This window comes from Squalius cephalus (genome assembly GCF_949319135.1).
Source record: "Squalius cephalus genome assembly, chromosome: 17".
Classification (NCBI taxonomy): domain Eukaryota; kingdom Metazoa; phylum Chordata; class Actinopteri; order Cypriniformes; family Leuciscidae; genus Squalius; species Squalius cephalus.
In genome coordinates this window covers 32,518,162-32,530,861 of record NC_137138.1, presented here as the reverse complement: position 1 = coordinate 32,530,861, position 12,700 = coordinate 32,518,162, and the positions used below count along the sequence as shown (strand labels likewise).

At 37.5% G+C, this 12,700-nt stretch overlaps 1 protein-coding gene across 1 annotated transcript in view; it reads left to right on the top strand.

Moving 5' to 3' along the window:
• gabra6b (gamma-aminobutyric acid type A receptor subunit alpha6b) overlaps nt 1-7,570 on the top strand; it is a 35,704-nt gene extending 28,134 nt beyond the window's left edge. Inside the window, exon 10 of the mRNA XM_079847041.1 lies at nt 5,835-7,570. Coding sequence (XP_079703167.1) covers nt 5,835-5,844 — 10 coding nt within the window. The 3' untranslated portion in view covers nt 5,845-7,570. The remainder of the gene's footprint in view (nt 1-5,834) is intronic.
• Nucleotides 7,571-12,700: the final 5,130 nt, after the last annotated feature.

Here is a 12,700-nt window from a genome sequence, read left to right as displayed (position 1 = left end):
GAAAGAGGAAACGGGAGACTGACCGAGCAAGAAGTCAGACTCGAGTAAATATCGGACCGGCTTTTTCAGAATGGCAAGAACTGAGACAAACAGAAGCCTGCAAAACGGATGGTGACCTTTACAAGCAAAGGTAAACCATCATTCTACCAGATGAACTTATAGACCTTGCTAATATAACTTTAGACAAATATTAGCCTCCGATATATATTTTTTTATGCTCATGCCCACTCTCCAAAAAACAAACAAAAAAAACACGAAAGCAGTAGTTCGCTCGTTCATATTGTTCGTTCCCGGTAAAAATACTAGTATGCATGACAACACAATAAAAAATGTAAAAACTCGCCATAAGTTGGAAAGAAAATATTGCTTTATTTACCTCGGTAGACATAACTGGTTTTGAAATAGCCGGTTCCTCTGCTCAGCTGGGTTGCTCGTGGCGAGGGGGGAGGAACAACAGTTAGTTTTTACGACAGTGTGTTTGAAAGCATTCACTACCAGACACTAGGGAGAGCTAGGGGGAGCTTCGTAGAGAAAAAACACTCAGGCTTGCCTGGTGTCCCTTTAATAAATTAAAAAGGAGTGTATGATATTACACTGGACCAGAGCGGTTTGAAAAATGGTTGGATGATTTGATTCAGCTGCAGGCGCCATCTTCTGGTGAGACGCGGGAATTCATTCGGCGCTCGACTCTCACAGTGCGTTATGGGTATTCTTTAGCCGTTGAGCGTACATCAGTTGTTCACTCATTATTGCGGTGCATTGTGGGATTGAATGAGTGCACTCAATAACATCCACTATGGTTTCGGACACAGCCATAGATTCGGTTTCCTTTTTTGAATGACAAATGTAGATTGAATGTAGAAATGTGGCCACCTGCTGGTATAGACAGGTATGTCCTCACATGCAGGTGCTCAGACATACAGTATGTGCTAGTTGGCAGTTGACTGTTGTCCATTGTTTCCCAACCCTGTTCCTGGAGGCACAGCAACAGTGCGCATTTTGGATGTCTCCCTTGTCTGACACATATACAGTGAGGAAAATAAGTATTTGAACAGCCTGCTATTTTGCAAGTTATCCCACTTGGAAATCATGGAGGGGTCTGAAATTGTCATCGTAGGTGCATGTCCACTGTGAGAGACATAATCTAAAAAAAAAATCCAGAAATCACAATATATGATTTTTTAACTATTTATTTGTATGATACAGCTGCAAATAAGTATTTGAACACCTGTCTATCAGCTAGAATTCTGACCCTCAAAGACCTGTTAGTCTGCCTTTAAAATGTCCACCTCCACTCCATTTATTATCCTAAATTAGATGCACCTGTTTGAGGTCATTAGCTGCATAAAGACACCTGTCCACCCCATACAATCAGTAAGAATCCAACTACTAACATGGCCAAGACCAAAGAGCTGTCCAAAGACACTAGAGACAAAATTGTACACCTCCACAAGGCTGGAAAGGGCTACGGGGAAATTGCCAAGCAGCTTGGTGAAAAAAGGTCCACTGTTGGAGCAATCATTAGAAAATGGAAGAAGCTAAACATGACTGTCAATCTCCCTCGGACTGGGGCTCCATGCAAGATCTCACCTCGTGGGGTCTCAATGATCCTAAGAAAGGTGAGAAATCAGCCCAGAACTACACGGGAGGAGCTGGTCAATGACCTGAAAAGAGCTGGGACCACCGTTTCCAAGGTTACTGTTGGTAATTACACATGGTTTGAAATCATGCATGGCACGGAAGGTTCCCTTGCTTAAACCAGCACATGTCAAGGCCCGTCTTAAGTTTGCCAATGACCATTTGGATGATCCAGAGGAGTCATGGGAGAAAGTCATGTGGTCAGATGAGACCAACATAGAACTTTTTGGTCATAATTCCACTAAACGTGTTTGGAGGAAGAAGAATGATGAGTACCATCCCAAGAACACCATCCCTACTGTGAAGCATGGGGGTGGTAGCATCATGCTTTGGGGGTGTTTTTCTGCACATGGGACAGGGCGACTGCACTGTATTAAGGAGAGGATGACCGGGGCCATGTATTGCGAGATTTTGGGGAACAACCTCCTTCCCTCAGTTAGAGCATTGAAGATGGGTCGAGGCTGGGTCTTCCAACATGACAATGACCCGAAGCACACAGCCAGGATAACCAAGGAGTGGCTCTGTAAGAAGCATTTCAAGGTTCTGGCGTGGCCTAGCCAGTCTCCAGACCTAAACCCAATAGAGAATCTTTGGAGGGAGCTCAAACTCCGTGTTTCTCAGCGACAGCCCAGAAACCTGACTGATCTAGAGAAGATCTGTGTGGAGGAGTGGGCCAAAATCCCTCCTGCAGTGTATGCAAACCTGGTGAAAAACTACAGGAAACGTTTGACCTCTGTAATTGCAAACAAAGGCTACTGTACCAAATATTAACATTGATTTTCTCAGGTGTTCAAATACTTATTTGCAGCTGTATCATACAAATAAATAGTTAAAAAATCATACATTGTGATTTCTGGATTTTTTTTTTAGATTATGTCTCTCACAGTGGACATGCACCTACGATGACAATTTCAGACCCCTCCATGATATCTAAGTGGGAGAACTTGCAAAATAGCAGGGTGTTCAAATACTTATTTTCCTCACTGTATTTCTGGTCTTGGTGATGAGTTGAATCAGGTGTGTTTGATTAGGAAGAGTTAAAAAAAATGTGTAGTGTTGGTGTGCCTCTAGGAACATATTTGGGAAACACTGCTATAGTCTTTGCAGAGTGGAATAGACGCAACATGACGAGGGGCGACAACACAGTTACCTTTCGTCGCTTGATGTCGGTTTATTGTGCATGGGCTTAAAAGCTTTCCAAGTTGTTTTTTTAGTTTTGATAACAATTTGATTCCAATCTTTTCCTTCCAATAAAATTAGATCCATGACTCCTGAACTGCCTGCAGTTCGTGACAGTGTGTATGGTTGACAGTGTGTGTGGACTGAAGTAAAAACAGTTGAGAACTACTGATATGATATTAAATAAAAGTATATATAAAGGTATATCTCACCCTACCTTCAGAGCTCTCTCCAAAGCCATGTCTCCTCTAAAACACGTGAATGTGCGCAGCCAGAGCAGAGTCTGCAAAGCGTCACGAGAGACGTCGTTGGTGGAGGGGGGAACGTGCCTCATGTGTTATTCACTTGTGAGACATTAACTGTATACAAGTTATGTGATTTGTACTGTATTGTTATATCTCAAAGCCTCATAAATTGGATGGATATTTTATAGTCCTGAGACTTCCAGATTTAGATTATTTTAATTACTGATTGCTATCAGGATGTGAAAAGACTTTCAACCAGCATTTTTTTTTTATTATTTTTTTTTTATGAAAAACATTGCCTACCCTACCATTAAATGCATTTTAGGTAAACTGACATTTTAATGCTGTAGTATTGAAATGTTTCTGAGAACTGATTCATTGTTTTCATAATATACTAGACATAATAATATTAAGTCATATTAAATGGTCTATTTTGGGAATGTCCTAAATTTGAGAGACTTTTGTTCCAACAAATTAATACACATGAAATTAAGCTTTTCATTCACAAACTTAACAGGTTTAACCTGTCCTTGTGTCCCCTTTCTCTTTTCAAATCCATTAGGGAAAAATAAAGAATGAAAAAAAGAATGCCTCAAAGCCTCTGATAAAGCTGCCACGGGACAAAAGGAAAATATGAGATATCTCCTCTATCACATACATACACGTTCAGTATGCCGGTGTGTGCTTGACAAAGACATCATAGTAGGCACTGCCAGCCTGCTGGTGACTTGCCCATGAATAGTTCCATTCAGGTCCAGACATTAAGAAGCACATTGTCTGATTTGACTTGCGTGTGTGAATGCACAGTTTCACAGAAGCTACTGCTGGTGATCAGCTCTTCGCTTGATTGCCCACTGGAGTGCCTGATGTGAGAGGAAGTGCTTTTCTCATAAATCAAAGGCAATGAATGTCAGCACAGCCTGAAATCCCCCATTTTCTCATCTTCACACAGGCCTGTGCCATAACTTTGGTGTAATGACCGTTCAATTACTGCCCAAATATATGTCAGGAAATGTTGGACGTGAGACCCAAAGACCCAGATTTATCATATCTTTATGGATTCACACTCACATAGCACAGTTTAAAGGTACCTTCTTTTTTTTTTTTTTGTATGTGTGTTTCTGTATGATTTTGTTACATTTAGCACTCCAGGGCATAGGATTATTTCATTGAATGAATGAATGCATACATACATATACACAAAGCAGAGGGGTGCAGCAATGCCATTATCTGTAAATGTATCTGTACTCAGCTTGTATGTGGGTTGGTCTTAAAGGTGAAGTTTAAGAATGTTAAAATACATTTGCTTAATCCAGTTTAGTGTTTACTGACTACTACTAGTATGCCATTCATGGGTTTATCTCCCCCAAAAGTGTTAACTTTAGCCGCGTTTCCACCGAAATTACCCGGAAAAATTTGTCCCAGGAACTTTTTCCCCCCCGGACCTGTGGCTGTCTGCATTTCCACCGCGATCTAAAGTACCGTGAAAAAGGGAAGTATCGCAAGCCTAAATTGATCGTAGAGACCACTGATGGCAATTGTTCTATGATCAACTTAGACTTACGACGGTTTTGGTAAACGCAGCCCGGATACGTTGGATGGGTTTATTATAAGTGAGATGCTCGCGTTCTCTATAGACAAAGTGTTAGCCTTCTCAGTTGCTTACTCATCATGACCTATAGCAACACAGCAAAAAGTATTCACAATATGTACTTTTATTGAAAACAGCCTAATTTTACCTGTTGGGACATGCTTTCACAAGCACTGTTAGAGCTGTTTGTGATGTTTGAGGTGGTGTCTGTTTTTTGCAAAGTGAGTGACAAACCCAATAACGTCAACCCACACATTGTTAAAAGAACAATTATTATAATAGACAATACAGCTGTAATATTTACACATGCACACGCGAATCAGCTTTCTACTGCAGCAGCCTGCTGTACTTCTGCTATTTTGTTTTCAAAATAGTCACTGTGTTGTCTGACTTATTTTGTGTTTATAATTTGTTGTTTTGTTTTTGGATTTATTATTTTGTGATTTGTTTTGCACTTCTCAGCCACTGTAATACTGTATGTTTCTCTGTCTCACTAGCTCCCTGAGACGGAAAGCATTTATGTATTCTTTATCATTTGGACAGATTTGTATTTGTATTCATAGTTGTTTTAGAAATTTTCAACCACTGAATATTTTCTTTCGACTTCCATGCCCTCTAATCAGATGTTGCATATAGAGTCCTCTGGCTGTGGATGATTGTCTTGACATAACTCTGTGCATGAAGAGTTAAACTACAAATCATGGCTCCAAAATATTGTATTGCCCACCTAATCAGTAATTAAGTGAAGTCAGCAACATCATAGATTTCTGATCTCCTAGTGTCACGCTTGCCATAGCTGGCAGGAACCGGGCTTGCTGCAAAAAAAAGGTATATATTCAAAACCTGCCAACATGAATAAGCAAATCTATAGCGGTATTAAGAACCTTCTCAGTTGTGATGCAAAATCAATATTGTGTATGGAATAAAAGCTGACATTCAGTTAGTTTTTAGTAATAGTTGTCAACACAGTCATTTTCAAAGGTGAAATGTGGTTGAAAACCAGGTTTTAGACTATTGAACGGTTATCGGTGTAATGTCATGTTTATGTGTCCATGATGGGTTAGCAAGGACAGCCATATTTGTTAACCATTAGCTTCAAACATATATATAAATGTAAACCAGTTGTTGAAGATCTTGCTTTTCCTCTTTTGGTTTACTTTCCTTTTTTCTTTCTCTTTCAGGGAAGTGTAAGAACTGTTAGAAACAATGGAGAAAGGTGACTGAAGACAATGACCACCTAATAAACAAACGGATGGACGGAGGAATGAGAGAAACGATAAGGGTCAGCTGCTGAAGAGTTAACTGTGATTGTCCTGAGAGGGCTCAGTGTTAATGCCCCTTCCCTCTCTGTCGGCCTGAATAGCATGTATTGACCTCTCATTGCTCTGGCATGAAACTATCTGACTACAGAATGATTTTCCTACTCTCTAAAGACATTCAAGTTGCAATAGCACTTGTTGGTACTCTTGTTATTACATTCTTCCTTCACACATTCATCACAACACACACACAAAAAACAAAAAAAAAACTCAGCAGACACTCACAGTATTGTGCGAGTAAAGCATTCCAAGGTGGAATACAAGCAGCAAATACAAGCCTTATAGCAGCCATTTTACTTTTACCTTGAAAAGAGGCATCAGGCAATACTAAATTGAATTAAGACCATCCTTTTCTATAACAGATTGAGTCCATTCATCGAAGGCTTTAATACAGGTCCAGAACTTTGTGTAGTGGGATAGTGTACCATTCTACAAGAAACAATTTTTGGATCTGTTGGTTGAGAACTCACTGACAATTGTTTGAACTGGCACATTATAATCTTTGAGCATTAAAACATCATGAAGGATGCACGTAATTTATTCATTCATGTATTTTTATTTTCATGGGTTACACTGGTACCCTTGGGTTGGTCTTGTGAATGGCTCATGTTATTTGTCCCTTGTATGACTCTCCAGACAATCATTGGACCTAGCCAAACCATTACACATCCCCCACATCCATTATGGTAATGAGACACATTATGGATTGGATTTTAGGTTCTGATATTTTACTTTTTGGAATTTAGCAACTACTCTGTCTGGTGTCAATTTTGTCCATCTATGCCTAGGGGAATTTTCGGTTGCACTTTATTTTACAGTATGTGCACTTACTATACAGTGTACTTAAGAAAGTACTGAATACAATAAGGTAGCTACATGGGTTAGAGTTAAGTTTAGGGGTGAGTTTTGGGGTATGTAACTAGTTATCACACAGTTATTTAAATTGCTAAAATAATAACAACATGTTGTATGTAACATGTAATATTTCACATGTGAAACGGTACCGTAAAATAAAGTGCTGAATTTTTCTCTTGGCACACTGAATAAATGTGCAGTTTGTGCAACTGATGCACCTGCAATTTTGGTACTAACTAATTAGCCTTCTTCAGCGATATGTTTATTGTTGACAAATATTGTCAGTCAGCCTAATATGTGACCCTGGACCACAAAACCAGATTTATGTTATCTTTAAATTGAGATTAGGATGGGACAATATTTGGCCGAGATACAACTATTTGAAAATCTGGACTCTGAGGGTGCAAAATACTGAGAATACTCTGAAAATCGCCTTTAAAGTTGTCCATTTATGTTGGCGATTGTGCTGCATCCACTCACAAAAATACATTTTTGATATATTTAAGGTAGGAAATCTACAAAATATCTTCATGGATCATGATCTTTACTTAATATCTTAATGATATTTGTCATAAAAGACAAATCGATAATTTTGACCCATACAATGTATTGTTGGCTATTGCCACAAATATACCCGTGCGACTTGTGACTGGTTTTGTGGTCCAGGGTCACATATGACTAATCTTTACAACAGCACTTATAGTTTTGTTTTATTTTACGAGTTAAGATGCTTTATTTATTGTTTATTTATTACAAAAGTCTTTTAGACACTGGAGTCCACCTAGATCAAAGAATGTGTGCTATTTTCTGACAGTAGCTATTATCTTGAATACTTTTTTTTCCCACTCTTTTGGCTTCATTGAATGAAGTTTTGGATAAAGGCAGCACTCCTTGGGGACAGCTATGACTGTGTACAGTATGTTTCAAATGCTTTGTTTTATTCACACATTTAAAAAAAAAAAACCACACAGATATGTTCTCACTGCTATACGCCCTTTTCAAGAGTGCAGGAGTAGATAGAATCAGTGCTGTCCATTTTGGCATTGATAAACTGTTGTTCTTATACAAGGTGCAATAATAACTGAAGATGATTTATTTGTTGGCCTTCATCAAAGCACATTTTAAAATGTATGTTTAAATACATCACCATCCAAGTCTGCTTTGGAAGAAACTAACATCTAAAGAGGGTTTCCTGGCAACAGTCCATCTGTTATGAAATGAGTTCATTTATTTGTGTGTGGTTTTTTTTTAGAACTGATTTTTATTTTTATTTATAAATTGCAATTTATAAGTCATGGCTTGAAATTATGTTCAATTCTCATCTTATTATAAGGGTATACTGACTGCCCTTTTTAATGGGGACCCACCCATAAAAGTGTTCCTTGGTGTATGTACATGTGTAACTATGGATAATTTATAATATAATGATTAGCAGGTTCTCTGACCTTCTTATATTTGACATGATGCAGTATTTTATTTTTTAAAGAATCATAAGCATACAGTGTGTGTGTGTGTATGTGTACAGATCTGGCTATACTTGGGCCAAATGTCATTAATTATATGGTGAAATATTATGACAACCGACTAGTGAGGACATTTTACTGGTCCTCACTAGTTAAAAAGGCTTATAAATTGGCCAAAACATGTTTTTATTTAAATCTAGTGTTTTGCATGTTTCTTTGATGGGTATGTTTAGGGGTAAAGGTCTGTTGGGTTAAGCGATAGAACATATTAATAACCTGATATAGATCAATGGAAGTCTATAAAATGTCCACTAATATAGTGAAACAAACGTGTGTGTGTGAGAGAGAGAGATACCAAAATATATGAATCAAAATATAAATATACATAAATATACATACAACATGTATACACTCATTTAACAAAAAAATAAATAAATAAATAAATTAAGAACTACATTACATACATGTAAGATTTCCCTCATACATTCATTTGTAAAATTCGATCTTTCAATTGAGATAAAACATCATTCAAACTCATGTGCTTGACCATATAACAAAATAATCAACACATCTTTTCTATTGTGATACTTATATTACAGGCCATAAAATAAACTTTTAATGTAAATTCGAAATTCTTTTTTTTTTTTTTTTACTAAATTCTTCCAATAATTGAAAAATTGGCTTCAACCTTTCACACTACAAAAAATAAGTGAGACATATCTTCAGACTCCAAACAAAATGGCTCCATGTATTATCCGCCATTGGAGGTCACCAGTTCTCTAATTAATAAGGAGTTTATACAAAGTCATCGCTACCTTAAGGGGATACATCAAATCCCACTAATCCTTGCCATTTAAAGTCGGAAACACATTTTAATGATTCAAAATGCATCACTGTTCTCTCTTTCAAGTATTACATAACAAATTAAGTTCTGGAGTTTTACAATTCAATAACTTTTCTTCATCCTTCAGCCATGTCTCCACATGCTGCCTTTACCCCTAAACTTGGAAACTCAATCATCTCATTAATACAATGTTGTTTTGTTTCCTCCTCTTCCACCATATATGGAAGAAAAAAAAATTCAGTCCAAAATCTTTCTACAACACGGGGTGAATTAATACCAAGCGTTACTGCAAAATCCCTCAAAGACAACCATTCACCCCTACTTAAAGAGATGAGAGACTTTTATAAACTGGGCTTTCACCAAAGGAGCCTGCATTGAATGAGAGTTCACGAGTTTCCACTTACAATACCTTGTCCTCAAACAATTCTCAGAACATTCCTTGATTTTAGAACTGTCTTATAGAAAGGTGTTAATTCGACTACTTCCACATCATTTAAATGAATTAAAAACAATTGCAATCTAGTCCCAGTCATCCTCCTCTCCTCAAAAGACCACAAGTCACATTAGCCCAACTAACATCCTTCCGTACAAAAACCTCAGAGCAGCTTGTAGCCTAAAAGCAGCAATCCTACATCCTATATCAATTAATCCTTGCCCCCCTTCATGAAGAGACAGGTAAAGTACCGCTGCCAATGCCAATGCTGACCTACAGGGGTAGATTAAGGTTTACACGGGCCCCTAGGTAGACAAGATAGCAACTCCTGCACTAACATTAGAGCCATGACTTAAATCATATGCTCCCTTCCAGCACAATCCCCATTTAAACTCATTGCTCATATTCGTCACGTCTTGGGTATATGTTTTTGCTCTGTTTTTCCTGTTCTGTTCTGTCATGTCTTTGTCTTGGTTAGCTATCTAGTTTGTTAATTAGTTTAGTACCCTTCTACTTAAGCCCTCACTTTCTGTTAGTTCCTTGTCTTGGATTGTTTGAAGTCAGCGTGTTCGTGGTTGTGTTTCCTCCAAGTTATTCTCCTGTTTATTGTTTTGAATCATGATTTAAATATTTATTTTGAATATCTCCTTCGTCGTGCGCTTAATTTCAGCCACCGACCATGACAATATTAGCCTACTAAGAAAACCTACTGAAATATTCTTAATGTTATTTTTTTAAATATTAATATTTAACGCTTTTTCTTATACCTCAGACATTCACATTTTTAGATACTCCATGAGATAGAAAGAGTAGAAAGAAGAGCAGAAGAAAAGAAAAAAGATGCACAGATATATAGGCAAAGCCATATTGTTTATTTAGCTTTTCCTCGAACGTTCCTTTCATTCACATTTTTTATCCTGCCTTATTGCCGTTACTTATGTCTGAACCGTTTCTGCTGTGATAAAACAGTATGATTGTACGTTTTATGTGCCCACACTACAGAAGCTAAACGTATCCTTATCAGGGAAGGAAATCTCCTATGTCTACATTTTTCCTTTTAAAAAAAAAAAACAGAACACTGGGTGTTTCTCCCTCATATCTGCTTCGAGGTCTTGATTGTGGCATTTCTTTGAGGTTTAGAATCCATTATTCCGGTAGTTCTTTTGTCTTATATGAATTTAATAAAGAACTCTGTCTCGTATTCTGTCCAAACACACCGCGTCATCTACGTCAGGTGACTGTAAATGCACAAAAACTGTTTCCATTGCAGTTTTGCGAAATATTCCTTTTTCGAATTGCCTGAAAAACCACCTCATGTGAGCGTAAAAACTTTTTTGCGATAAATGGGAGTTTTTGCAAAATTGACGTTTTTCCATTGGGCGTATTTTCAATTCGCAATTTCAATTTGCTCAATTTGCGCAATTTGAAGGGTAATGGAAACGCGGCTACTGATGTCTCCGTCAGCTTCTTGACTTTCTTTCATTTTTTGCCATTTAATAAATGAGAGCTTTAATGTTTTTTTTTCCCTTTCTGATTGATTGTTAAGTTGTTGTATTTTTTTTTTTCCAATAAAATACATTTTAGCATGCTTATGTAATATGTTGTCAAATGTAAATTATGTTAAAGCCTTTTTGTTATCGGTATTCTATGACAAGGCCTGATTACATGTAGACTGTTCTTGTATGCTGCTGTGGTAAAGATTTAATTTATTTGAACACGTTTAAACTATTTTTCCTTCAATTTTGAAATTGTAATGTTTGTTGCTCTGTTATGGGGACCTTATTGCAACAAGACTGTTTTATTGAGAAATGTAAAGATAAAAAAAAAAAAAAGCAATGTGGACTTTACCTGCAATTCATGACTGTGCCATTGTATGTAAGGCCATTTAATTAGGATGAAAATTGTGATATTAATTGCAATGGAATAATGAGGAGTGTCCATGGACAGAAATTATTTGCAAGCACATTTTGCCAACATTAGCTTTATCTATAACTTGTATCTATTTTAAACATCAGTTTTAAAAAGTTCAAGTGCTCATTCACTTGAATTATACATGAATTATGTGCATTATCTGGAAGTTCTCGATTGTATTGTCCTTGGGGATCATGTCTCAGAATGAATGACTTTGTACTGACAGTGTATTGCCCAGTAATATCTACTTACTCTATGCATCTCTGTAATATCTACTTATGTCTCTCCTACAGCCAAAAGGCTTGAGATTATGCAAATAAATTTCAACATTCAAGTCTCCATCCAATTACAGACCCACATCCTCCCGATGCCCAAATGCTCAGGGTTGCCCTTTCTAGTCAAAAAGGGGAGAGTGCCACCTATTGGTACACAGCTTGTAACCTGCCCTATGCACTTACTCCTCCCTTCTTCCTCCACCTGCCTATAGTGCCAAGTCAGACATGTTAATACCAATACCAAGCAGGTATGCAACTAATAAACTTTTGTGCTCAGTTTGTGCTGTTTAGAGATGGCGAGCAGTGGGTTTTGAGGAACAGATGGCTGACAACGAGGCCCAAAAGACATCGTTGGTTGATTCAGAATCTTCTGTGCATGAAATATTACCATAAAAAAGAACATTCTATTCTATTCTTTTTTTGTTTTTGTTTTTTTACTCTCTTTAATTTCTGCATTTCCCAATCAAGAGTCAGCTACCACAGCAACTTATGACTCCTCGCATATATTGTATAATTTAGGGATTTAGTCTTTTCCGTTTTTTTTTTTTTGTTGTTGTTTTTTTGCTGTTGTGATGATAATGAGAATGATCTCTTTTTTCATTCAAAACTGCCAAAATTAGCTCAGCTCTGCTCCAGCAGCAGACTGACAGATGACACGTGATTCAATCTGTGTTCTGACGTGGTAAAAGCAGAGAAAGAAATCAAAGGGAGGGAGGAGTGAAATTACTCATGCCAAATGACGGCAGACTCTTGTCCCTCAAATGCCAAGCTGTCGTTAAATAAACATGTCAGTGGAATCCGGCTCTCTCTAGATCCACACTAGACTACGACTAAACGTGCCCTGATCCATTAGTCTTCAACAATATGGCACTGTTGAATCCCGTTTCAAGCATGTGTGGATATTTATGCTCACATATGTCCTTCCACAAGAAAAGTACATTGCAATC